The sequence below is a fragment of the Schistocerca piceifrons genome, chromosome 3 (assembly GCF_021461385.2).
Source record: "Schistocerca piceifrons isolate TAMUIC-IGC-003096 chromosome 3, iqSchPice1.1, whole genome shotgun sequence".
Taxonomy (NCBI): Eukaryota; Metazoa; Arthropoda; class Insecta; order Orthoptera; family Acrididae; genus Schistocerca; species Schistocerca piceifrons.
In genome coordinates this window covers 416,060,907-416,085,776 of record NC_060140.1, presented here as the reverse complement: position 1 = coordinate 416,085,776, position 24,870 = coordinate 416,060,907, and the positions used below count along the sequence as shown (strand labels likewise).

Here is a 24,870-nt window from a genome sequence, read left to right as displayed (position 1 = left end):
TTGTCAATGCACTTGTGCTGCTGCATTTACTTCAAAGTCTGTTCCTCCTCCCAGAACATCAGACAAGGCCAACATTGTGGAGTGCCCCATGCTACCAAAGATTCCGTCTGGCCTACTATCCAGTGCTGCCACTACACTGCCATGATTGTGGCTCTAAAGCCTCTCCTGGTGGAAAGATCAAAGTCGAGGAGCCGGAATCAACTACTGACAGTGACAGGAAGTAAACAGGCTGTTAATATTGTTATCATCCTCTCTGGCGTCTCTCTCAAATCTTCATCAGAACTGATGGTCCTGTATTTCAGACTGGGGCAATAATCTCACCCCAAGACTGAGCCTTCACCCACTGTGGACTCCACTCCCTGGTAGAAAGTCAGGGTGAAAGTGGTACAATTGTGATAGATCCCCCCTCCTCCCCTAAGGGGCTCACTGCTCTTTGGCAGGTTTGTGCTTGTCTACAACAGAACCCCAGCCTTTGCAGCAAATTTGATCTTCCATGCTGCATGCCTATCCTGTCGCTATTCTTTTTCCCTCCCTTGGGGAACATGTCTGGGGTGTTTTTGAACGTGTTCTGCGTTTTCAGCAGCTGATACCAGGAAAGTCTCTCCACTGTTTTTCATTCCTTTTTTCGTTCTTTGTTTCCCTTCTCCTATCCTTCCTCCTCTTCGATGTTTGAGGTTCCTCTTTTTCTTCTTCCTCCCTGTACACTGCTGAAGGTTGGCCGATGTGTCTCACATGTAACAGGTGACTGAGTGATGCATAATTTCCAGCCCCGGGTCAACAGGTAGGTTTTGCATGTACCTTGGTACAGGCCAGGCCTAGGGAGGGGTGATTGCTTGAGCTGCTACCTTCCTGAATTGCCGATTGGTCACTCTGTTAAGTGTTTCGGGAGGTGTGACCTGAGGTATGAACAGTCACCTAAGGCGGGTGCACCCCCTCTAGGAGGGGGGGAGGGGGGGGGGACAATGGTGACTATGCTGCCTCCTCCCGAGATTGTCCCATGTATCTCGATGAGCAGGCTGTTCAGGAGATAGGGTGGAGGAAAAAAGTGCCCTACTCAGTCGCTTGCAAGTTGTTGGCTAGTTGGAAGCCCTTTGTTCTACTATCAGTCACATACAGTACTGTTTTTGCTACATCTCCATAAAGGACATGGCTATGCAGACACATTACCTCAAATTCAGTGCCATTGTTGTAAAATTACCCAGTGTCATGGCAACACCCTCATCTTTTCGTCTAGTATGCAACAAGCCACCAAACTTCACCTCACGGGGTGAAGTCACGTGCTACACAACTGGCAGTATGGAAAGGACAGAAGGAATACTCTTGTGAAGACTTATTACTTTGCTCCAGCCAACAAACATCCGAGTTTTCCTCTGCCAAACAGAAAGGCTCCCAGAAATCAAACAAAATCAAATGGTCTTCTCCTTTGCCGACTTGGAGATCCTCTTCAATTGTGTTGCCACAAAATACCCTTGGCTAGCTGATCTCCATGTCGCTAGTGCGAACTGCCAACTGGTTTTCTGCCCTGTACTTTGCAGACAGACAGAAGGAGAATGCTGACAGCTCTGTAGATCTCATGGAGCAGGATCCTCCAATCTCTGCACTCTGTAGTAGTAAGTCTCAGAAGGCTGGCACTTGGCAACCAACAAGATGATACCCCTTCATTTCTTCCCCCCCTTTTTCCTCATCATGACTCTCCTCTGATGGAATGTTAGGGATTTTCGATCTTATAAAGAGGACTTATGGCTGCTCTTGGAAGCACAGCGTCCACTTGTTCTCTGTCTCCAGGAAATAAAATTGTGTCTTCGTGACCACTTTGAACTCCCACATTTCTTCCTAGTTTGCATTGACTCAAGGACAGCATTCCATCTTGTAGGGGAGTCATGCTGCTCATCCAGGATTATGTTCATAATCAACCCATCTCCCTGACCACCTGGGTTCAAACTTTTGCAGTCCACAGTTTCTTCCTCATTTGACCTTTTCCCTTTGTACCCTTTAATCCCTCCATCGTTCGGTGTCACCAGGGCAGACTTCCTCTTTGGGGTTCTTCCAGAACCTGTCTGAGACGTACCCTCTTGGCTGACCTCAATCAACTTAACCTTATCTGCCTTAATACAGGAGCGCCCACATTCCTCTGACTCCACGCACACCTATTCCCAATTGGACCTCTCATTCTGCACTGCCGAGCTTGTCCATCATCTCGAGTGGTCCATTCTCTCTGGCATATACTCGAGCGACCATTTCGCGTGTGCTGTCTGTTTGCTGACTCCTACCCCACCTATCGTGCACACCCAAACGGCAGCTTTTGGAGGCTGACTGGAGGCTTTTCTCCTCCTTGGTGACCTTCAGCGAACAACACTTCCCCGGTTGTGATGACCAGGTCGAATATCATACAAAGGTTATCATTACTGTCATAGAGCATTCCATTCCTCACACTTCCTCTTTACCGCACCATGTCCCAGTCCCTTGATGGACTGAGGCATGCTGCAACACAATTTGTGTTCGGAGACGTGCTATCTGCACTTTTAACCATCATCCTAGAATGGCAAACTGCATTAGTTATAAACAGTTGTGTGCACCGTGTCATTGCGTTCTTTGGGATGGCCAAAAAGTTAGAAAGGTTTCCTTTACTAGTTTTTTTTAACAGTTACACTGCCTCACTCGTCGTGTGGGCCAACTTCTAAAGGCTCTCTGAGACCAAGGTCCATTCCCCAATTTCCAGCCTGAGAGTAGCAGATAATGTTGTAGTGGACCCTATTGCTACCTCCAACACCTTGGGTCACTATTTTGTGGAGATTTTGAGCTCCACCCACTATCACCCTCCCTTCCTCCATCGGAAATGAGTGGAGGCGGCTAGGGCGATACCCTTCTTTTCTCATAATCATGGGTGCTAAAATGCTGCCTTTAATACGAGGGAGCAAATCATGTTCTCATTTCATTGTGATCTTCCACACTAGGGCCAGACGATGTTCACATTCAGATGCTGCAGAACCTTTCTCTTGCTGGCAAGCTTTTTCCCCTTCATAGGTACAGTCGCATCTGGGCAAAAGGCATGTTTTCCTGATGCTGGCGTAAAGCCACTGTCATACTCATACCTAAGCTCAGCTGTATCTGCAAGGAGATGGAATGTCTGATTCATGCCCGGCTGGTAGAGTGGCTCAAGTCTCACAGTTTACTAACCACTGTAAAGTGTGGATTTTGAGTGTGCTGTTCTGCAGTTGACCATATTGTCACTTTGTCAACCCATGTCATGATTGGTTTTCTGTGGAAATACCAGACTCTGGCCATGTTTTTCTATTTGGAGAAGCCTACTATGACCCCTGTTGGAGAACTGATAGCTTCTGTACTTTCTACACACAGGGCTTCCATGGCTGCATGCCCTGATTCCTTCAAGAATTTTTAAAAGACAGATTTTTCAAGGAACTTGTGGGTTCTGCTTTGTCAGACACCTTTATCCAGGAAAATAGGAGCCTCGGGGTTGTGTCTTGAGCGCCGTCCTCTTTGCTATAACCATTAACCTTATTATGGCCTGTCTCTCACTGGGCATCTCCAGCTCGCTTTTTGTTGACGATTTTGCGATTCATAGCAGTTCTCGATGGACTTTTCTCCTTGAGTGGCATCTTCAGTGTTGTCTCGATCATCTTTACTCATAGGGCGTAAACAGTGGCTTTTGCTTTCCCACTGACAAAACTGTTTGTATGAATTTAAGGTGGTGCAGTTGGTTTCTTCCACTGACTTTAGATCTTGAGCTTGTTGCTCTTCTGTTCATTGAAACTACAAAATTCCTGGGGCTCATGTGTGATAGGAAACTTTCTTCATCCTCCTACATGTCCTCAGTTTGCACCAGTCCTTTGTCCAATTGAAACTGGACTATGGGTGTTTCATTTATGCATCTGTACATTTATGCTTCTTACACCATCTCAATACTATCCACCATTGTGGCATCCGTTGGCCACTGGCACCTTTTACACTAACCCAGTTGAGAGTCTGTCTACAGAAGCTGCCGAACTACCACTGTCATCCTCCTCAGCAGAAACACATGCCGTTTGTCTGCCATGCCTGGCCACCCAATCCTATGCCTCCTTCTTTGATGACTCTTTTGACCACCAGCATGGGCTGTGTTCCTCTTCTGTTACCTCCTGAAGTTTGCTTTCGGCTCTTGCTCTGGCAGCTTAACTTCACACTACCTGCCACTTTTCCTGGTGGGTGTGAACCCTTCGCCACCTTGGCTTTATGCGACAGTCCCGCGTTCACCTTGGACCTAATTTGCGTCCTAAGGACCCTACTCCAGCTTTGCTCTGTCACCACAAGTTTCACGACCTTTGCTTGGGACTTCACAATAGTATCTTAGAGTACACTGATTGCTCTCAGACTGACTGTGGAGTCAGGTGTGCCTTTGTCATTGGCACCAAATAATTTTCAGTATTGGATTCCGGAACACTGTTCAGTATTTACAGCAGAGCTCTTCGCTCTATCAGACCATGCAGTACATCTGGCAACACGTGCTTTTCAATTGTGTCATCTGCTCAAACTCTCACTGTGCCCTTCAGAGCCCCCTGTGTGCTGTACACCATCCATCCCTTAATGCAATGGGTCCAGGAAAGCTGTCACTTGCTCAGTCTTGATGGCGCCACTGTGATGATTATGTGGGGTTCCTGGTCATGTCGGTCTGATAGGAAACGAGGCCACTGACACTACTGTCAAGGTTGTACTCCTCATACCTCGGCCTGTTACTTCTTCCATTCCCTCTGATGATACTCTGGTTTGCTGTCTGTCAGCAGGTGGTGTCACTTGGGCATCACCACTTGTCCATCTTTCGATGGGAACAAGTCTACTGGGGAAATAAGCCTCTCTCACCATCTTGCCTTACCTACTCTCCGCCGTGGGCACAGTCCTTTTCACCCATCGCTGTTTTTTAAGTGGTGCTCCCCCCACTACTTTGTGCTCATTGCCATCACCTTTGACAATTCACCATTTCCCTACAGAATGCCCTTTTTTCAACCATGTATGTTCTCATTTATGTTTGCCGTCCTAATTATCGACTGTTTTAGCGAACGACATGCGGGCTGTCGACTGCATTTTATTATTAATCCATCATAGCAATATGGTCAAGGACATTTAATCTTTGAGTTCAGGACCTCCGTTTCTCTATGGTGTATTTTATGGACCATTCTCAAAGTCGCTGTTTTTAGTTGTATTTCCTTCCATGGAATGGGCTTAACGTGTAGTCATTTTTAACTCCTGTTTTTGTTTTTGTGTTCTACAGTTCTGATATGGGTGCGTATGACCCTAGTCATTCTTGTGCCATAAAACAAACAAAACAAACTCGTGATAGATGGGACCCACACTACAGTGGAACATTAATGGGTTTATAACAGATGTAGAGGAACTGGAACTCAAGGCAGAGGAATGCCCCTATGCCTTTTAAAGTTGTCTGATGTCCCTGAGCTATGGGGCTTTTCTCTTCATCGTAAGGATGGGCTGACAGTCACACACACACACACACACACACACACACACACACACACACAAAACTCCTTTGCGCTCTCCATGGTTACTGACCTGCAAGTAGTCACAGTTGGAAGTTCATGCCTGTCTTAGGACCACTGTCTGGTGGCTAATTTACCTCCTCAAATGCAATTGACTCTTAGGCTCTAACAGATCTTACAGAAAAACTCCTCTGACCATTTCTCCTACTATTGGACTTGAATGCCCCTTCATACATTGTGGGGCTCATCTGTACTTGCCCTCGTGGTCCGATTTTGGAGACACTCATGATGTCTCATGCCCACTCATTTCTGTGCTGCTAATGGGTTATTCTCAGCCATCAACCTCTCTTTCTGCTCTCTAGCTCTTGGAGACTCTGATCCTCTGTTCAGTGGGAAGTCACTGACGAACTTTATTCCAGGGGCCACTTCCCACTCCACATTCACCTGCCGGTCAGAGCTCAGAGCTCTCCCTGAAAGGACTTGGCCACCTTTGATGATCAGCAGAGCGGGGGGACGTTGTTCAGCCAGCTGGCTGTGTCTGAATGCCCTGGCCGTATCCAAAAGTGGTTGGAACTCATTACATGAGTGGTCTACCATGTTGCTTTCTTCTCCCCCCCCCCCCCTCCCCCCCCCCCCCCCCCCCCCCCCCCGCCCAAAGTCCTCTATCATCTTAGGACACAACCCATCCCTTGGCAGACTGCTGAGTGCCATTCAGTAATCCGGATCAGCTGTGTGGCTATATGGTGTTTTAAGTGTCGCCTAACAGCAGGAAACCTCGCAGCCTTTCAGTTAGAGAGGGCCATGGCTTGGTGCGTCATCGGGGAGAGCAAGAGAAGGTCATGGCAAGTGTTCCTGGAGTCCAGCAATCATTCCATTTGTTCTGTAACGGTATGGGAAGCCATCATAAGGATTTTGGGTAAAGGCAGTCAATTACCTGTAGCACCATTGTTGAGACAGGGGTGTCTCCAAACAACACCCAGAGACATTGCTCAGATAATGGTAGAGCATTTTGCAATGACTATTGCCAACACTAGCCAGGATCCAGTATTCCATTGCTGCTGTGTGACTGTAGAGACGTGCTTTTGGATTTCAGATTCAAAAATTCTGAGTCTTACCACTGCCCATTCTCCATGTGGGAGCTTGATTCCGGCACTGTCTGACACTCATGATATGGCACCTGGTCACGACCAAATTTGGAACAGCGTGCAGCAGCACTTGCAGACGGCGTCCAAGGAAATCCTCTTATAATGTTTTAATTTGATTTGGCTGACAGACCAATTCCCTGACTCATGACGGAAATAAATTTTGATCCCTCTCCTCAAACCAGGAAAGAGTGTAATGTGTCCCAGTAGCTGTTGGAGCATCACCGTAATGAGCTGTGTGGAAAGATCCGTCATGGTCAGCCATCATCTGGCTTGGTTAATAGAGACCAGGCAGCTCCTGAGCCACTCTCAGTAGGGATGCAAAAGATGTTGCTCAACTGTTGACAACTTGACCATGCCAGTGGTGGATATCCAGCAGGCTTTCCTACATAACAAGCATTGCTTAGGAGTGTTTTTTGACGTCAGTAAGGCATACAACACAGTATTCTCAGTCAACTACAAGCCAATGTGACTTTCATGACCATCTCCCCATCTTCACTCAGTCGTTCCTTTCCAGATGCCTTTTTTAGGTACAGAGCAGTGACATACTGTCAGATAGTTTCATACAGTGCAAAGTTTTAAGTGCTACTCTCTTTGACATAGCCATTAACACTGTCGTGTCCATGGTACAGAGTTATGTCCGATGCTCCTTATGTGTGGGTGATTTTGTGGTCTTCTTCTCTTCCTGCAATACCGTAACAGGGAGTTGTCAGTTGCAGCCTCAAGTGAAGAAGTTGGAGGATTGGGCCACAAAGACTAGTTTTACATTTCCAGCAGAAACGTGTGTGTGCGTTCATTTTAATTGTTCTTTTCATATTTTTAATTCCCCTTATGTGCATATATGGGACACCACTCTTCCTTTTAAAGACTCTGTGAGATTTCTGGGCCTTATTTTTGACTCAAAACTTCATGGTTACCACACCTCACCACATCTCAAGGACTTAAAGGCAAGGGCCCAGAAGGCACTGAACGTATTGAAGTGTTCAACTTTTATAGTCCTGTCTTCCTCAGTTGCGTGTAATATTACGGTATATTAATAATTTTTACTTATGGACCGTCTGACAGCAACTGAATAAAACACAATTTTAGTGCCATACGCGTTTCGCCTTTATTTTCTGCAAGGCATCATCAGTGGCCTGGAATATGTACATATGTTAGCTATTTTATTTACATTTTTGTCACTGTGCCTATAGGTTATAAACAGTTCTGGTGGTTGGTATTTCCTATTAAGTAGTAATGTTTTGAACTGTACTTACAGGTTGTGTGGACAATTTCCTACATATTACGCTCCTGTTGCATTTTTGATGTTCTTCTTCTTCTTATGAACGCCAATTTGCGTTTTTTTCCCCCATTCCACAACACTATGCACTGAACGCTTGTTTCAAAACAATGTTTTGGTTTCTGTTGCCGACTATCAAATGTTTTTGCCAAAGATCGAATGTTATTGCCAAACTTATGTGTGTAACTATTGAAGTATCTGTGGTCTGTTCGTGTATGCATTTGTGTGTGCGTTTGTGTATATGTGTGTGTGTGTGTGTGTTTTGGTGTGATATATATTTTTTTGTGCTGTGTGTGTGTGTGTGTGTGTGTGTGTGTGTGTGTGTGTGTGTGTCCAGATGATGTGGGGAAGAGTTTTCTTTTTTTATTTTTATTTTTTTTATTATTTTTTGTTTTATGTTATCATTTCCTTTACTAAGTGTAGTAGGGAGCCTGTGCTGATGTGTGTTTGTTCATTTATCACATGTTTGTTTTCTGCTATGGCTTTCTGGATGTGGAAGTTTTCTTGCATTTGTATAAGATGTTTGTCATGGATGCTTGTCCTCATTATTTTCATTTCTTGTTCCATGTTTGTAGGATGATGGTCGTAGTGTTTTAAATGCTCTGCAAATGTGGAATGGTTTGTTTCATACTTCCAACATCTGATATGTTCTTTGTATCTTGTTTGAAAATTTCTGCATGTCATGCCTATGTATACTGCATCACAACTTTGACATTCAAGTTTATATATTCCTGATTGTTGGAATTTGTCTCTCTTGGTAGCTGGCTGGCTTAGGTGTGATTGAAGGGTTTGCCCAGGCTTGTATGCTATTTTGAAGCCCTGTCTCTTTAGGATGTTTGCAACTCTGTGTGTTAGTTTATGTGTCTAGGTCATGGTGTACCGTCTGGTTCTTTTCTGTGTGGTGGTGTCATTGTGTGTGTTTGGTGAGTGTGTTTGTAAGTTTTCAGCTTGTGAGTTCTTTTGTATTGTGGAACTGTTGTGTTTGTTTTTTATTTGTGTTTTTATTTTTTGATTGAGCTTGTGTACCACATGTGTGTCATACCCGTTGTTCCTAGCTATTTGTATGATTGTACTCATTTCTTGTTCATAGTTTCTCTTGCTGAGTGGGATTCTGTTTAATCTATGTAACATGTGTCTTAGTGCTGCAAGTTTCTCGCTGATGATGTTGGATGTGGAATGTATTATTGTGTCTGTGGCTGTTGGTTTTCTAACGATGTTAAATGTATGTTTACCGTTTTCTTTTTTAATTGTAATGTCAAGAAAATTTATTTGATTTTCTTTTTCTTTTTCAAGTGTGAATTTTATGTTCTGATGAGCTTTGTTTATTTCTGAATGGAGTTCATCTATTTTTTTGACTTGGCTCATCTACCAGACAAATAATGTCATCCACGTATCTGTACCAATATATGATTTTGAAACTTTCATTTGTGGTTGTCTTATCAAATATCTGATTTTCTAGGTGACTGATGAAAATGTTTGCTAGTGTTCCTGATATTGGTGATCACATGGGCAGTCCATTAGTTTGTAGATAATATTCTTTCTCAAACGGAAAGTACCGTATTTACTCGAATCTAAGCCGCACTCGAATCTAAGCCGCACCTGAAAAATGAGACTCGAAATAAAGGAAAAAAAAAAAAAAAAAAAAAAAAAAAAAAAAAAAAAAAAAAAAAAAAAAAAAAAATATACCAGGTAGCCATTGCTATGCGTCAGGCGCTCCGTCAGTATTTATACGGGTACCCTTCCTTTTTCACGTGCTTCGTCTGGTTTGAATCGATTGCTTATTTTGCTTTGATCTGATAAGTGCCGTTTTCTTTGTTATAGGTGTTTACGCCACTGTAAGCTGAAAATGCATTACTGTACTGTGTCATGCACTATTTGTCGCATTCTGATAGTGCGTGTTTACGGCCTGTCGCCGCTCGCGGCATGGCTTGCTTTTGTGCGCGCTACTGCCGCTTACAATTAAAAAAAAAAAAAAAAAAAAAGAGAGGAATCATCTCATTAGCGAAACAATGGCAAGAGACTGCTATTTGTTGTTACTTACACTGCTGCTTTCTTTGATAATGATCAACAAGAACCAAATAATAGACTGTGTATGATAGAACATGTTCTGAATGAGAGTTAGGCGAAAATTTTTCTCCGTTTGAAAATCTTTGCGGCCGCTTCTTTACTACATCAAATTCTGCACAGAAATTAGTCATCTTAGATTTAAAAATCTATTCAGTTGCCGTGCTTCATTTCTGACTGTATCACTATTAGGCATAAAAATAATACGAATATAAACATGACACGATACGTATATTCTTCCGCGTTTGCTGTTGTCTCGCTCTAGTTTCGTAGTTTATTAGGCAGACAGGATTTAAATGAGATAGCAGCAAACACGAAAGAATACATGGCAAAATGTTTATATTCGTATTATTCTTATCGTGAAGAGAATAGTGCATGTGATTCACATTTCATCAGGTTCCTATTAGCAACCATCTCTTCTCACAGTTAGGAAAAAATTCAGAATGTAGAGTTGGCCATATTGACAAACATCCCAAACAGTCTTGCCAGTCGTATTTTCGTAGTACAATGAAATTCTGCTACATTCGAAGATGAACAATACGGAATTTGTATTTACTTCGTTGGATAATGTATGAAAATGGTCGAAACTCGGGACGCAGAAAAAAAGCTCATCTTCCACCTTTTTTAAAATTTATTTATTGACGCAGAGGTTTTGGCGCCAGTATTTATCTTTGTGTCTACAAAGCATGCTACATATATTCGACGGCAGAAGTTAGATGTGGCGGCACCTACTAACATTTTTCAGAACTTCCGCTTGCTTTGCACTCGATTCTAAGCCGCAGGCAGTTTTTTGGATTACAAAGACAGGAAAAAAAGTGCGGCTTAGATTTGAGTAAATACGGTAGTTTTGTTCAGTTGTCAGTCTGAGCATTTCTGTTATTTCTTTTATTGCATCTGTGGTGAGGTTGCTGTGGGATGAGAGATTTTGTTCTATGATTTCTATTGTTTCTGTGATAGGGATGGACGTATACATATTTTCTATATCGAATGAAATCAGTGATGCTGTGTGTGGTACCTGTATGTTCTGTATGTTTTCTATTAGGTTTCCTGTGTTTATCACTGTTCTGTTGTTTTCTACTTTATAGTGTTTTGTAACTAACTTTTGGAGGTGTTTGGCTATGTGGTATGTTGGGGCTTTCTTGAAGTTGATAACAGCTCTCATTGGCATTCCGTCTTTATGTAGCAAAGTGAACAATCAATACATAGAAAAGCTCATAGTAGAAACCGAACACATCCTTACACGTGAAGAACAACAAAATAATTGTGAAATAAACATAGGACTGACAAGAGAACTAGTAAAAGAAGAAATAAAAGGCATAATAAAACAAACACAGCAGACACACAATAAGAACAACCAAACAGAAGCAGCTACTATGAAAAGGTTAAAACAAAAGTTAACAGACAATAACGTATTAATAACAAGAGCAGACAAGAGAAATGTAAAACTGAAGTCAGATCCAACTACACGATTCCAGGCAAATGTGAAACGAACACTGAAAAACATTGAACACACACTCACAGACAAACAGAAATACTACTTAACACAGAAAAACCCACAAGCACCGACACTCCGCAGTCAACCGAAAGTACATAAAGACGGAATGCCAATGAGAGCTGCTATCAACTTCAAGAAAGCCCCAACATACCACATAGCCAAACACCTCCAAAAGTTAGTTACAAAACACTATAAAGTAGAAAACAACAGAGCAGTGATAAACACAGGAAACCTAATAGAAAACATACAGAACATACAGGTACTACACACAGCCTCACTGATTTCATTCGATATAGAAAATATGTATACGTCCATCCCTATCACAGAAACAATAGAAATCATAGAACAAAATCTCTCATCCCACAGCAACCTCACCACAGATGCAATAAAAGAAATAACAGAAATGCTCAGACTGACAACTGAACAAAACTACTTTCTGTTTGAGAAAGAGTATTATCTACAAACTAATGGACTGCCCATGGGATCCCCAATATCAGGAACACTAGCAAACATTTTCATCAGTCACCTAGAAAATCAGATATTTGAAAAGATAACCACAAATGAAAGTTTCAAAATCATATATTGGTACAGATACGTGGATGACATTATTTGTCTGGTAGATGAGCCAAGTGAAAAAATAGATGAACTCCATTCAGAAATAAACAAAGCTCATCAGAACATAAAATTCACACTTGAAAAAGAAAAAGAAAATCAAATAAATTTTCTTGACATTACAATTAAAAAAGAAAACGGCAAACATACATTTAACATCTTTAGAAAACCAACAGCCACAGACACAATAATACATTCCACATCCAACATCATCAGCCAGAAACTTGCAGCACTAAGACACATGTTACATAGATTAAACAGAATCCCACTCAGCAAGAGAAACTATGAACAAGAAATGAGTACAATCATACAAATAGCTAGGAACAACGGGTATGACACACATGTGGTACACAAGCTCAATCAAAAAATAAAAACACAAATAAAAAACAAACACAACAGTTCCACAATACAAAAGAACTCACAAGCTGAAAACTTACAAACACACTCACCAAACACACACAATGACACCACCACACAGAAAAGAACCAGACGGTACACCATGACCTACACACATAAACTAACACACAGAGTTGCAAACATCCTAAAGAGACAGGGCTTCAAAATAGCATACAAGCCTGGGCAAACCCTTCAATCACACCTAAGCCAGCCAGCTACCAAGAGAGACAAATTCCAACAACCAGGAATATATAAACTTGAATGTCAAAGTTGTGATGCAGTATACATAGGCATGACATACAGAAATTTTCAAACAAGATACAAAGAACATATCAGATGTTGGAAGTATGAAACAAACCATTCCACATTTGCAGAGCATTTAAAACACTACAACCATCATCCTACAAACATGGAACAAGAAATGAAAATAATGAGGACAAGCAACCATGACAAACATCTTATACAAATGCAAGACAACTTCCACATCCAGAAAGCCATAGCAGAAAACAAACATGTGATAAATGAACACACACACATCAGCACAGGCTCCCTACTACACTTAGTAAAGGAAATGATAACATAAAAAAAACAATAAAAAAAAGAAAACTCTTCCCCACATCATCTGGAGACACACACACACACACACACACACACACACACACACACACACACACACAGCACAAAAAAATATATATCACACCAAAACACACACACACACACACACACACACACACACACACACACACACACACAAATGTATACACGAACAGACCACAGATACTTCAATAGTTACACACATAAGTTTGGCAATAACATTCGATCTTTGGCAAAAACATTTGACAGTCGGCAACAGAAACCAAAACATTGCTTTGAAACAAGCATTCAGTGCATAGTATTGTGGAATGGGGAAAAAACCGCAAATTGGCGTTCATAAGAAGAAGAAGAAGAAGAAGAAGAACATCAAAAATGCAACAGGAGCGTAATATGTAGGAAATTGTCCACACAACCTGTAAGTACAGTTCAAAACATTACTACTTAATAGGAAACACCAATCACCAGAACTGTTTATAACCTATAGGCACAATGACAAAAATGTAAATAAAATAGCTAACATATGTACATATTCCAGGCCACTGATGATGCCTTGCAGAAAATAAAGGCGAAACGCGTATGGCACTAAAATTGTGTTTTATTCAGTTGCTGTCAGACGGTCCATAAGTAAAAATTATTAATATACCGTAGTATTGAAGTGTGTTAACCGCATGTCCTGGGTTGTGGACAGGCAATGTCTGGTTCAGTTTAAAATGGCTTTTGTGTGATCGTGGCTGGACTATGGGTGCACAGTGTTTGGGTCAGCGAGGCCTTCTTACCTGATGATAATTGACACTGTACTCCATGAGGGCATCAGGCTGGCCATGGGCACTTGCAAGACCAGCCCTATACACAGTCTCTGTTCTGATGGTGATGAACCACCACTTACCACCTGGTGGCAGCTTCTTTTGGTGTATCAGGTGTATGCATTCCTCACTATTCCCAATTCACCAGCATACCATACCATTGCTCATCCAGCTATTGAACACCACTTCACCAATTATCCATTGGCAATGAGAACATTTGGGATCTGCACGAAGTTTGTGTTGGAGTCCCTGGGAGTGGGGCATGTACAGGCTCATATCAAGGGTTTTAACTACTGCCACCATCGTTACTGCAGAGGCCCAGAGTATTTTAGATTTAGTGGAGTATAGGAGAGATTGCACTCACACTTCTGCTTTTAATACAATGCTTTCTGACATCTTAAATGAACACAAATACTGTGTAGCTGTATTCACAGATGGAGTGTCCATTGGTGCTCTGTTGTTATCCTGAATCGTTCCCTTGATATTCGGTTACCTCCATATTCACTGTATTCAGTCATAAATTATCCATGATCTTCAGCGTGCTGGAGCAGATGAGATGTGCCATACTTACTAAATTCCTCATCTGTTCTGACTCTCTCAGTGCCCTTCAGTCTCTGCAATGCTTGTATTCAGCCACTAAAGTAGTGCAGGATATCCAGGACGCCCTTCTCCACTTACGAAGGCAGGGAAGGAGGTGTCTTTCTACTGGGTGGCAGGGCACAGGGTATTGCAGAGAACAGAAGACCTGATGTAGCAGCCAAGGAGGCGTGATGTGATCCTCAGTTCAGTGTGCCGTGCCATGCAGATTTATCATCTTGCTCTGGGGTACAGAGCCAAGAGTCGATGGGAAGATGAACAGCTGGAAGTGACAGACCATAAGCTCTGTCTAGCACGCAACATGACCATGATGTATTTCCTTCCAGCCATGCAGATGAGATGAGATACTCCTTACCCATCTTCGCGTAGGCCACAGCCCTATGACACATGGCTTCTTGCTCTAACAAGGAAAACCTCCAGTGTGAGATGTTTGTGGCCTAAAGATCACTGTGCCTCACGTTTTATTACATGGTATTTCATTTTTACACCAGCTGACAGTGGCAGATTTGCTGACAGATCTGTTCTCTATTTTAAGTCACATTCAAATGAATGTGGTGAGAGTTTTAAGGTTTTGTGATTTGTCAAACTTTTTTCCTAAAATTTTAGGCAGATGTTCTTAATGTGTTAACAGACTGATTGGCTTGTCCATGTTTTTTATAAGTGGACAGCCATTCTCATTTCCCTGTATCGTCCTTTTAGCTCTGCTGTCATTTTCTTGTGTTTTAATCCCAGATATAGCACCTTTCACCCTTTCTCTGTTGTATGGGGTGTGAGATAGGTTGGGTGGGTCAACTTGAGTGAGGTGGGGGTGAGTGAACGATTGTCATTTTATAGGTTTCCTCTGCACTGTGTGATGACAATTTTAGCCATTTTATACACATTCATTTCCTTTAATACATGTAAGGTTACTGATAACCTCGCTGTTGAGCACCCTAAAGCTACAAACTACACACACATTTCCTTTAATATGTGTAAGGTTACTGATAACATCGCTGTTGAGCACCCTTGAGCTACAAACCACCCCCACACACACATACACCCACACCCACACACGAGAACACCATTGTATTCTGTTGGTTATAATGTCATGCTGAAACTACAATCAAATCCAAATCTGAAGGCAAGGGTCATCAATAAAATGAAGCACTTGGCAATGGAAGCATGTTTATTACTGATGCCACCACACACTCAGTAAAGAAGTGACCCCCTGGAATGAGAGGGCAACTATTTATATAAACTTCAAGTATTCCAGAATGCTGGTATTTATGCAGACATGGAATATTCCAGAATATACAAACATATGATCTCTCAATACCTTACCAGGTATTGTGTGCTGTTGTGGTCTTCAGCCTGGAGACTGGTTTGATGCAGCTCTCCATGATGCTCTATCCTGTGCAACTTCTTCATCTCCGAGTAACTACTGCAGACTACATCCTTCTGAATCTGCTTAGTGTATTCATCTCTTGGTCTCGCTCTATGATTTTTACCCTCCACACTTCCCTCCAATACTAAACTGGTGATCTCTTGGTGCTTCAGAATGTATCCTACCGACCGATTCCTTCTAGCCAAGTTGTGCCACAAATTCCTCTTCTCCCCAATTCTATTCAGTACCTCTTTGTTGGTTACATGATCTACCTATCTAATCTTTAGCATTCTTCTGTAGCACTACATTTCGAAAGCTTCTATTCTCTTCTTGTCTAAACTGTTTATCATCCATATTTCACATCCATACATGGCTACACTCCATACAAATACTTTTAGAAAAGACTTCCTGACAATTAAATCTATACTCGATGTTAACAAACTTCTCTCCTTCAGAAATGCTTTTGCTAGTCTACATTTTATATCCTCTCTACTTCAACTATCATCAGTTATTTTGCTCCCCAAATGGCAAAACTCATCTGTTACTTTAAGCGTCTCATTTCCTAATCTGATTCTCTTAGCATCACCTGATTTAATTTGATTACATTCCATTATCCTCATTTTGCTTTTGTTGATGTTCATCTTACATCCTCCTTTCAATACATTATCCGTTCTGTTCATCTGCTCTTCCAGGTCCTTTGTTGTCTCTTAACAGAATCAGAATGTCATCGGCAAACCTCAAAGTTTTTATTTCTTCTCCATGGATTTTAATTCCTGCTCCAAATTTCTCTTTTGTTTCCTATACTGCTTGCTCAATATACAGATTGAATACATTGAGGAGAGGCTACAACACTGTCTCACTTCCTTCCCAACCACTGCTTCCCTTCCATGCCCCTTGATTTTTATAACTGCAGTCTGGTTTCTGTACTAATTGTAAATAGCGTTTTGCTCCCTGTATTTTACCCCTGCCACCTGCAGAATTTGAAAGGGAATATTCCAGTCAGCATTATCAAAAACTTTCTCTAAGTCTACAAATCCTAGAAACACGGGTTTGCCTTTCCTTAATATGTCTTCCAAGATAATTTCATGTTTAATGTAGTTTTTAAATGACATTGTCCTTCTGTTGTGTTTCCAGTTGACATTTTCACTATTCTGTAATCTCAGTGATTATTTGTGTAAATTTAAAGTAGCACTACATTGCCTACATGTTTCTTAGTTCCCCATGTAAATTGTTTGTATTCTCTGTATGTGAAGTTACTATATTCATCAATGAACAATTTTGTGTACATTTTTTAAATGGCAGTCCATTGCCTATTTTTTTCTCCAAACTACATATTTGTTAAGAAAAATGACTTGTCCTATATCATGTGTACTTTGTACAATATGTGATCCACAGGATAAATACAAATACAAATAAGTTGTAGGGTCAATATTGCCTTGTGTTTTCCAACATTTCTACAGAATACAAACTGATCTTCCCCGAGATCAGCTTCTACCTGGTTTCCGTTCGTCTGTAAAGAATTCATGTTAGTATTCTGCAGCCATGACTTATTAAACTGGTAGTTCGGTAATTTTCTCACCTGTCAGTATCTACTTTCTTTGGGATTGGAATTATTATATTCTTCTTGATGTCTGAGGGTATTTCACCTATCTCATACATCTTGCTCACCAGATAGTAGAATTTTGTTATGGCTGGCTCTCCTAAGGCTATCAGTAGTTCTAATGGATTGTGTCTATTCCTGGGGACCTTTTTTTTTTTACTTAGGTGTTTTAGTGCTCAGTCAAATTCTTCACGCAGTATCATATCTCCCATTTCATCGTCATCTACATCCTCTTCCATTTCCGTAATATTGCCCTCAAGTACATTGCCCTTGTGTAGGCTCTCTATATACTCCTTCCACCTTTCTGCTTTCCCTTCTTTGCTTAGAACTGGTTTTCCATCTGAACTCTTGATATTTATACAAGCGGTTCTCTTTTTTCCAAAGGTATCTGTAATTTTCCTATAGGCAGTATCTATCTTACCCCTAGTGATATATGCCTCTATATCCTTACATTTGTCCTCTAGCCATCCTTGCTTAGCCACTTTGCACTTTCTGGCGATCTCATTTTTGAGACGTTTGTATTGTTTGCACCTGCTTCATTTACTGCTTTTTTTTATATATTTTCCCTTCATCAATTACATTCAATATCTCTTCTGTTACCCAAGGATTTCTACTAGTCCTCATCTTTTTACCTACTTGATCTTCTGCTGCCATCATTATTTCATCTCTCAAAGCTACCCATTCTTTTTCAACTGTATTTCATTCCCCTGTTCCTGTCAATCATTCCACAATGCTCTCTCTGAAACCCTCTGCAACCTCTAGTTCTTTCAATTTATCCAGGTTCTATCTCCTTAAATTCCCACGTTTTTGCAGTTTCTTCAGTTTTAATCTATAGTTCCTAACCAATAGATTGTGGTCAGAGTCCACATCTGCCTGTGGAAATGTCTTACAATTTAAAACGTGGTTCCTAAATCTCTGTCTTACCATGATATAATCTGTGTGAAACCTTCCAGTGTCTCCATGCCTCTTCCATGTATACAACCTTTTTTCATGATTCTGAAACCAAGTGTTAGGTGTGATTACGTTATGCTCTGTGCAAAATTCTACCAGGCGGCTTCCTCTTTCATTCCCTACCCCCATTCCATATTCACCTATTAATTTCCCCTCTCTTCGTTTCCCTACTATAAGTGACTATTAACTTTTGTCTTCCTTAACCATCTGAATAATTTCTTTCATCACATCTCACATACCTTCAGTCTCTTCACCATCTGCGGAGCTAGTTGGCATATAAACTTGTACTACTATGGTAGGCGTGAGCTTCACATCTATCTTGCTACAATAATGCATTCACTATGCTGTTCGCAGTAGCTTATCAATGCTCCAATTTTTTATTCATTGTTAGACCTATTCCTGCATTACCCCCATTTGATTTTGTATTTATAACTCTGTATTCACCTGACCAGAAGTCTTGTTCCTCTTGCCATCCGAACTTCACTAATTCCCACTATATCTAACATTAACATATACATTTCCATTTTTAAATTTTCTAACCAACCTGCCTGATTAAGGGATCTAACATTCCACGCTCCTATCTGTAGAACATCAGTTTTCTTTCTTCTGATAACGGTGTTATCCTGATAACGGTGTTATCCTGATAACGAAATTACAAGTACTAAATAACAAATAATAGCAGAAGGTCAGATTTTAAGTGGCAGCCTGCAGTACACCAGGCAGCAATGTTAACTGCTGCACTACACTGCATGCTCCACAGCTTTTGACAATATTTGTATACTCAGTGCAACTCTGCTGTCCCTTTCAAGTTAATTATGAAAATACCTAAATCACATATTTCTACATTTGTGTCTGTGTTGTTACTTAGTAATAATCAGATGTTCTTGTCGGTGCAAAACTATCTAATAGGTGACTCATGGATTTGAAACTATTTGGGACTTTCAAAGAATTATTCTAAGAGAAACTTTGCTGGGAAAAGAGATTTTAAGCCAAAATAAGTAAATAAATGTGCACATTTTCCATCTGCTTCTATTATATTTTACAGCTCTTGTGTATGAATATTGATGAGAATTATCCACTGTTCATCAAGGAAAGTACTATGTTATTATTCTACGCATTTGATAATATGTATTACGTTCATTTGTGGAACATTTTGAATCTGTCTGAATACAGTCAGTACAAAATGAGTTGTTTGTGATGGGTAGTCATAAAGCTTTAATTATCACCTTCATAAAATAAAATTAAGTAATTGATTTTTATATTTATTTGCAGATGTGTATCAGCAGTTCTGATACACACTGAGATTACTGCACCACAATACTGTAGAATGCTGCTAGAGGAGCCAAAACAAAATGACACAGTCCATTGATCAAATATTTTTCAGTACTTTATCTTCTTCTTTTGAAGGGAAATAAAGTTGCTGTTGCAGCTAAGTAACTGCTGTGTACACGGAAGTGTACAGTTATAATGTGCCATCATATGACACTGATTAGGTGCACAGACATTTCCAGTGTGGTCTAACAACGTCAGATGTTGAAGAATCAAATGTCAGATAAACTCTCTGTGAAGAATTGGGAATTGTACGAGAAGTGTTACTTGATGACTGGCATATCAAAATTGAGGTGATAGTGGAAAAAGTTAAATCTCTTCAAGATCAGTTTTCAGCATCTTGCATGACATTTTGAAAATGACAGAGCTACCACTTACCAGTTCCAAAACTGCTCACACACAATGAAAAGTCCTGCTGAACTGAGGTAGTAGCCAATCCAGATGACTTCTTTAGTCTCCTATTTTCCATGTATGAATATTGGGTTTCACCTGACTATGAGACAAAGGAACAAAGCAAGCATGAAAACAGGTGAATTTACAACCACCTGAAAAAGATGAAGATTCAACCATCAGGTAATGAGGTGACGCTGTGTGCCTTTTTGGAACTGCCATGGCTTGGTGCTAAAACATTATGCATGTAAAAGACAAGCTATAACAGGAGAATACTACTCATACTTGAATCTGAAGACAAAGTTATGGAAGTATGGGAAGTCGCCTGACAGGTGTTTTTATCCCCAATAATTGTCTCCCCAATAATTCCCCAGCTCATTCTGCACAGGACACGCATAAATATGCTGCTCCTTTTGACTATCAAATTTTGTTCAGCGATCTGAAATAGTTGGTGAGCCATTTCATGTGGCATTACTAATTGCTCTGATGGTTTTTTAGGATCATTGCTAAATTTTTCAATTATTTTCCATGCACTTATACTGTTTTGAATTTATCTGTATCAGCTAAAAGATTTGATCAATATTTCCCTTCTGCACTCTGCTGTATATTTCCTCAGTTCTTCACCTGTTTGAATGGTGTCTTCAGAAAGTGGGTCTCTTTCATATTTACCTTGAAAGTCTTAAGTAGTCTGTCTTGATTGAGGGTGGATATATATTGTGTTCTGTGCACACAAGGTATGTTCTTTAGAGAGATTTTTTCCTCTACAAATGTGAAAGCCTATACAATTTTGGAGTCACTTAACATTTTGCAACTTCATTGCCCATTTCTTTTGAGAAACTTTCCCAGCACAAATATCTGAAGTTAAATTGTTGTTTACAGGCAACTTCTTCTAGGTTGATAATTGTAACTGTTGCCCATGTTATTAGAATTGTGCTGTATTTTTGGTGTTGGTTCCTCAGCTTTTTTTACCACATGTTAAGCTGCTTGTGAACTAATAAAAATATTCATCCAGTTACAGCACTCCACATGGAAAAGATTGCTCAACTTTGGATAGTGTTTGAGTTTCATGCCTTCCTTTTCCACCCAGCTTTTCAGCTCTTCACCATTCTTGTCTGTAGTTTCATAGCCTCAGCTTGTGCTTCTGCTGTTGAAATTTCCCAATACAATCTTGATAATCTTAGAGTTGAATTGCCTAGGATTAATGAAGTTGAAGTCTGCATTAGATGTTATGTAGACTGTTATTGTGCAGGTATGTAATTCTGCTGTCATTAATTCCCCTTGCATGTCAGACTTTCAGACTTAATATTGATCGCGACCTTACAAACTCATTTCAACTTTACTTTAGAGTATGCCTAATTAGTGATTCATTTATGGGCAATTAATTTACAGAGCCACCTTCAGTGTATCATCACTAATTGATTAATTTTGTAAGGACATGAATTTGTAACATAACTTTCATTTTTTTAATGTGTCAGTCCTTGTATATACATAACATTTTTTTATCTTAATGGCAGATCATATCTGTAATTCAGGTCATTATTAAAGAGTTGATCATTACTGATTAAACTTACCAGTGTAAAGACAGTTCAAGGTCAAGAAATCATACATTAATGTGCCATCACAGTTTGGTCCTTTAGTAATGTGATCACTCTAGATGCTGTTTTGTTAAACATTGCATACCAATATGGCACTCTGTATTACCATCCTACATCTCCTGCAAGTTCTCAGTGTATGGTATTGAAGTGAACAACTGATATTACTTTTTATACGTCTTTTATGGCTAATACTACTGTTTATATGTCTTTTATGGCTTCCAGTACTGTCCTTTGGCAATTTTAATGCATTTCACTGGTAAAACTAAAGAAAATAGCTTATTTGTGTATTCTGAAAAGCTACAGTAACCCTGCAAATGTTTATGAAATTTATTATGTGGACTATGTTACTAGTTTGTGCTCTGTATGTTTCCTTTTTCAGGCCGTGTATCAAAATTCCGGCATTTGAAAGGCACCCCTTTGCACAAGTCAACACATATTGAGAACATACGCAATGTCAGCAGACAGATTTCTGGTGAATGTGATGGATTTCATGGTATGTGTTGGCATGCAAAAATACTGTTAATCTTTTTCATTTGTTTCTCTTCTTTGACATAATTAGTTTTTAAATGATGTTGTTCAAAACAATCAGGAAGCCCAATGTCATTTGACATTTACTGTACTATTAAGAACTGTTTTCATCAATTGTTTGTCACATTTTCATGCAGTGAATAGTTTTCTGGCTTTTACGGCACAGTTCGTGAGCGATACATAACAATGTGGAGAAATAATTGTTTGAAACAACAATTGATCTTCCATGAGCAAAGTCAGAACAGTTGAGGATGTATAGACAATAGAAAATTTAATTGTTGTAAACCATTAGAGTCTGTTACTTCCACTTTTTTCTCCTTAATGCACTGCTTAGAATAAATTTTACATCTGTCCAGCACCTATCTCTTCATTTAACTTTCTCTTTTTCCCATCTTCCCATTTTTCATGCCGGAGGACCATTTTGAAAATTCATGAATCCAGAGATTGGTCCCCTTTTTTTTTGTTAACATGTGTGGCAGCCCACTTCAGTTTTCTTTCTCTGTTAACTGAAAATAGACATTTATTTTCTGTTTCATACATAGTTAACATTGATTTTTAACATGTATTTTGAATTACATAAACTAACACTGATTTAGCTCTGACAACCATTGGTCTGTTACCTTCTGAATTCACTCAAGTTCTGTAAGTTTGTAATGTAGACCGTACATGCATGTCTGATACTAGGCACTATAGTATTATATGAAAGTGATAGTGATCCCATTGTGCATTAAATTATGCACTGATCGAGAATATGATATGAACATCAAAAGTTTTGTCACATTTGATAGACACCAGTCTGAAACATAGCAAAAGGCTCTAAATAGCTGTGACGAGCTCATGCACAAAGTACGAAAAACTGCAAGGAATCTTTTCATCTCAGCTCTCAAGACCCATGGTATGTAACACACATTATCCATTTCTATTGGGAGCCTATTGAAATTTGAATCTGTAAAATTTAGAAACTTCTATTTATTTATTTATTTACAACAGAATCAAACAATGGAAACTCTAGGTTGGAGTATCTACGTTATTAGGTGAAAGGTAGATTGCTACCCACCATAAAGGTGACACATTGAGTTGCAGAGAGGCACTTGCAGTACACATTTAGCTTTTGGCCAAAAGAGAATATGCACACTTTCACCCAAGCAAACACACGTTAAGCACATATGCCCACTATCTCCTGCAACTTGAACCAGAAACACAGGTGAATAAATATTAACAATTCTATGTTTCTTACTCATTGAGACCATGTTATTAACTGCATATTTCATTAAGTGATATGTTTACTGCCCAGGATTAAAATTCTTATTCTTGAACCATCACCAGTAACCCATGTATCAACACAATGGATATTTCTGATTACTCTTACTCCAGTGTAAGAATATTGTTTTAGGATGCACTTGTACGTTATTCTCTTTTGAAGTTTTTTAATCTATTCTTTTTATGAATAAAAGTTTTATATCTTCATTTCATTTCCCTTCATGTTGTGAGAGTAACGCTTTCACACACGGAAGCTTCTACTATGTACTACCTCATTGATGGCGATTGTATCAGTGATGCTCACAGTGACTATATTATGAAAGTGATAGATTGCTACTCACAATATAATGAAGATTTTGAGTTACAGACATGCACAACAAAAAGACTGCTAAATATGTAAACTTTCAGCCAGAAGACTTTCTTATGAAATAGGGAACATATGCACAAACACCTTCATGCAAATGCAGCTCACAAACAAATGACCACTGTCTCTGGCTGTCGAGACCAGACTGCGAGCAACTGGTTGGGGGGGGGGGGGGGGGGGGTTTACCTCTCACTGTGCATGGAATGAGGAATGTCCTACCTGCTGTGCCCCCACCCCTCCTACAGTGGTATTCTGCCACCCACCAAACCTATGTAAAATCCTTTTCCATCCCTGCACAGCCCCTGCTCCCAACCCATTGGCTCATATCCCTGTAATGGACCTCGATGTGGTCACAAGCGCCACCTATCCCATCAAAGGCAGGGCTATACCTGAAACCAGTCATGTGATCTGCAAGCTAAACTGCAACCACTGCTTCGTTCTATGAAGGCATGGCAGTCAACAAGGTGCCTGTCTGCTGGAATGGCCAATAAACAGCTGGACCATCCAGTTACTGACCATGCTATCCAACACAATGTTCTTCATTTTAATGACTGCTTCACAGCCTGTGCCTTCTGGATTATTCCTAGCAACACACTCCCTGCGGTATATGCTAAGTTCCTGTAACCCTCCTGCCCTCAACTTTCATTAGTCATTGCCCTTCAGCCGCCTGTCCCCTTCCCTATTTCCATTCCATTCCAACACTACACAGCCTTCTCATCCACAAGCACACCCACAGCCTTTTTAATTCTGTCTTTTTCCAGTCCCCAGCCCTCATCCACACTGCTGTTTAAACTTTCGATTGCAACAAGCTGCTCTACCCTCTCTCAACCTTGTCCCTTTAAACTCCGACAAGCAGCTCTTTACCATTCCCCACGCCTTCCATACTATCCCTGCCCCTCCCCACCTTGTTATTACTCCACCATCCAGACTGCTTCCCCCATCATCCGCAGTTGCTGATAATCTGGCCTTGGCAGCCAGAGATAGTGGTCATTTATGTGTGAGTTGCATTTGCATGAATGTGT

General features: G+C 40.5%; 1 protein-coding gene across 2 annotated transcripts in view; it reads left to right on the top strand.

The window, feature by feature from the left end:
- Positions 1-24,870, top strand: part of LOC124790106 (coronin-7) — a 238,154-nt gene that overhangs the window by 97,341 nt on the left and 115,943 nt on the right. For both annotated transcript variants that reach the window (XM_047257676.1, XM_047257675.1), the window contains one exon: positions 22,076-22,189. In XM_047257676.1, coding sequence (XP_047113632.1) covers positions 22,076-22,189 — 114 coding nt within the window. The remainder of the gene's footprint in view (positions 1-22,075; positions 22,190-24,870) is intronic.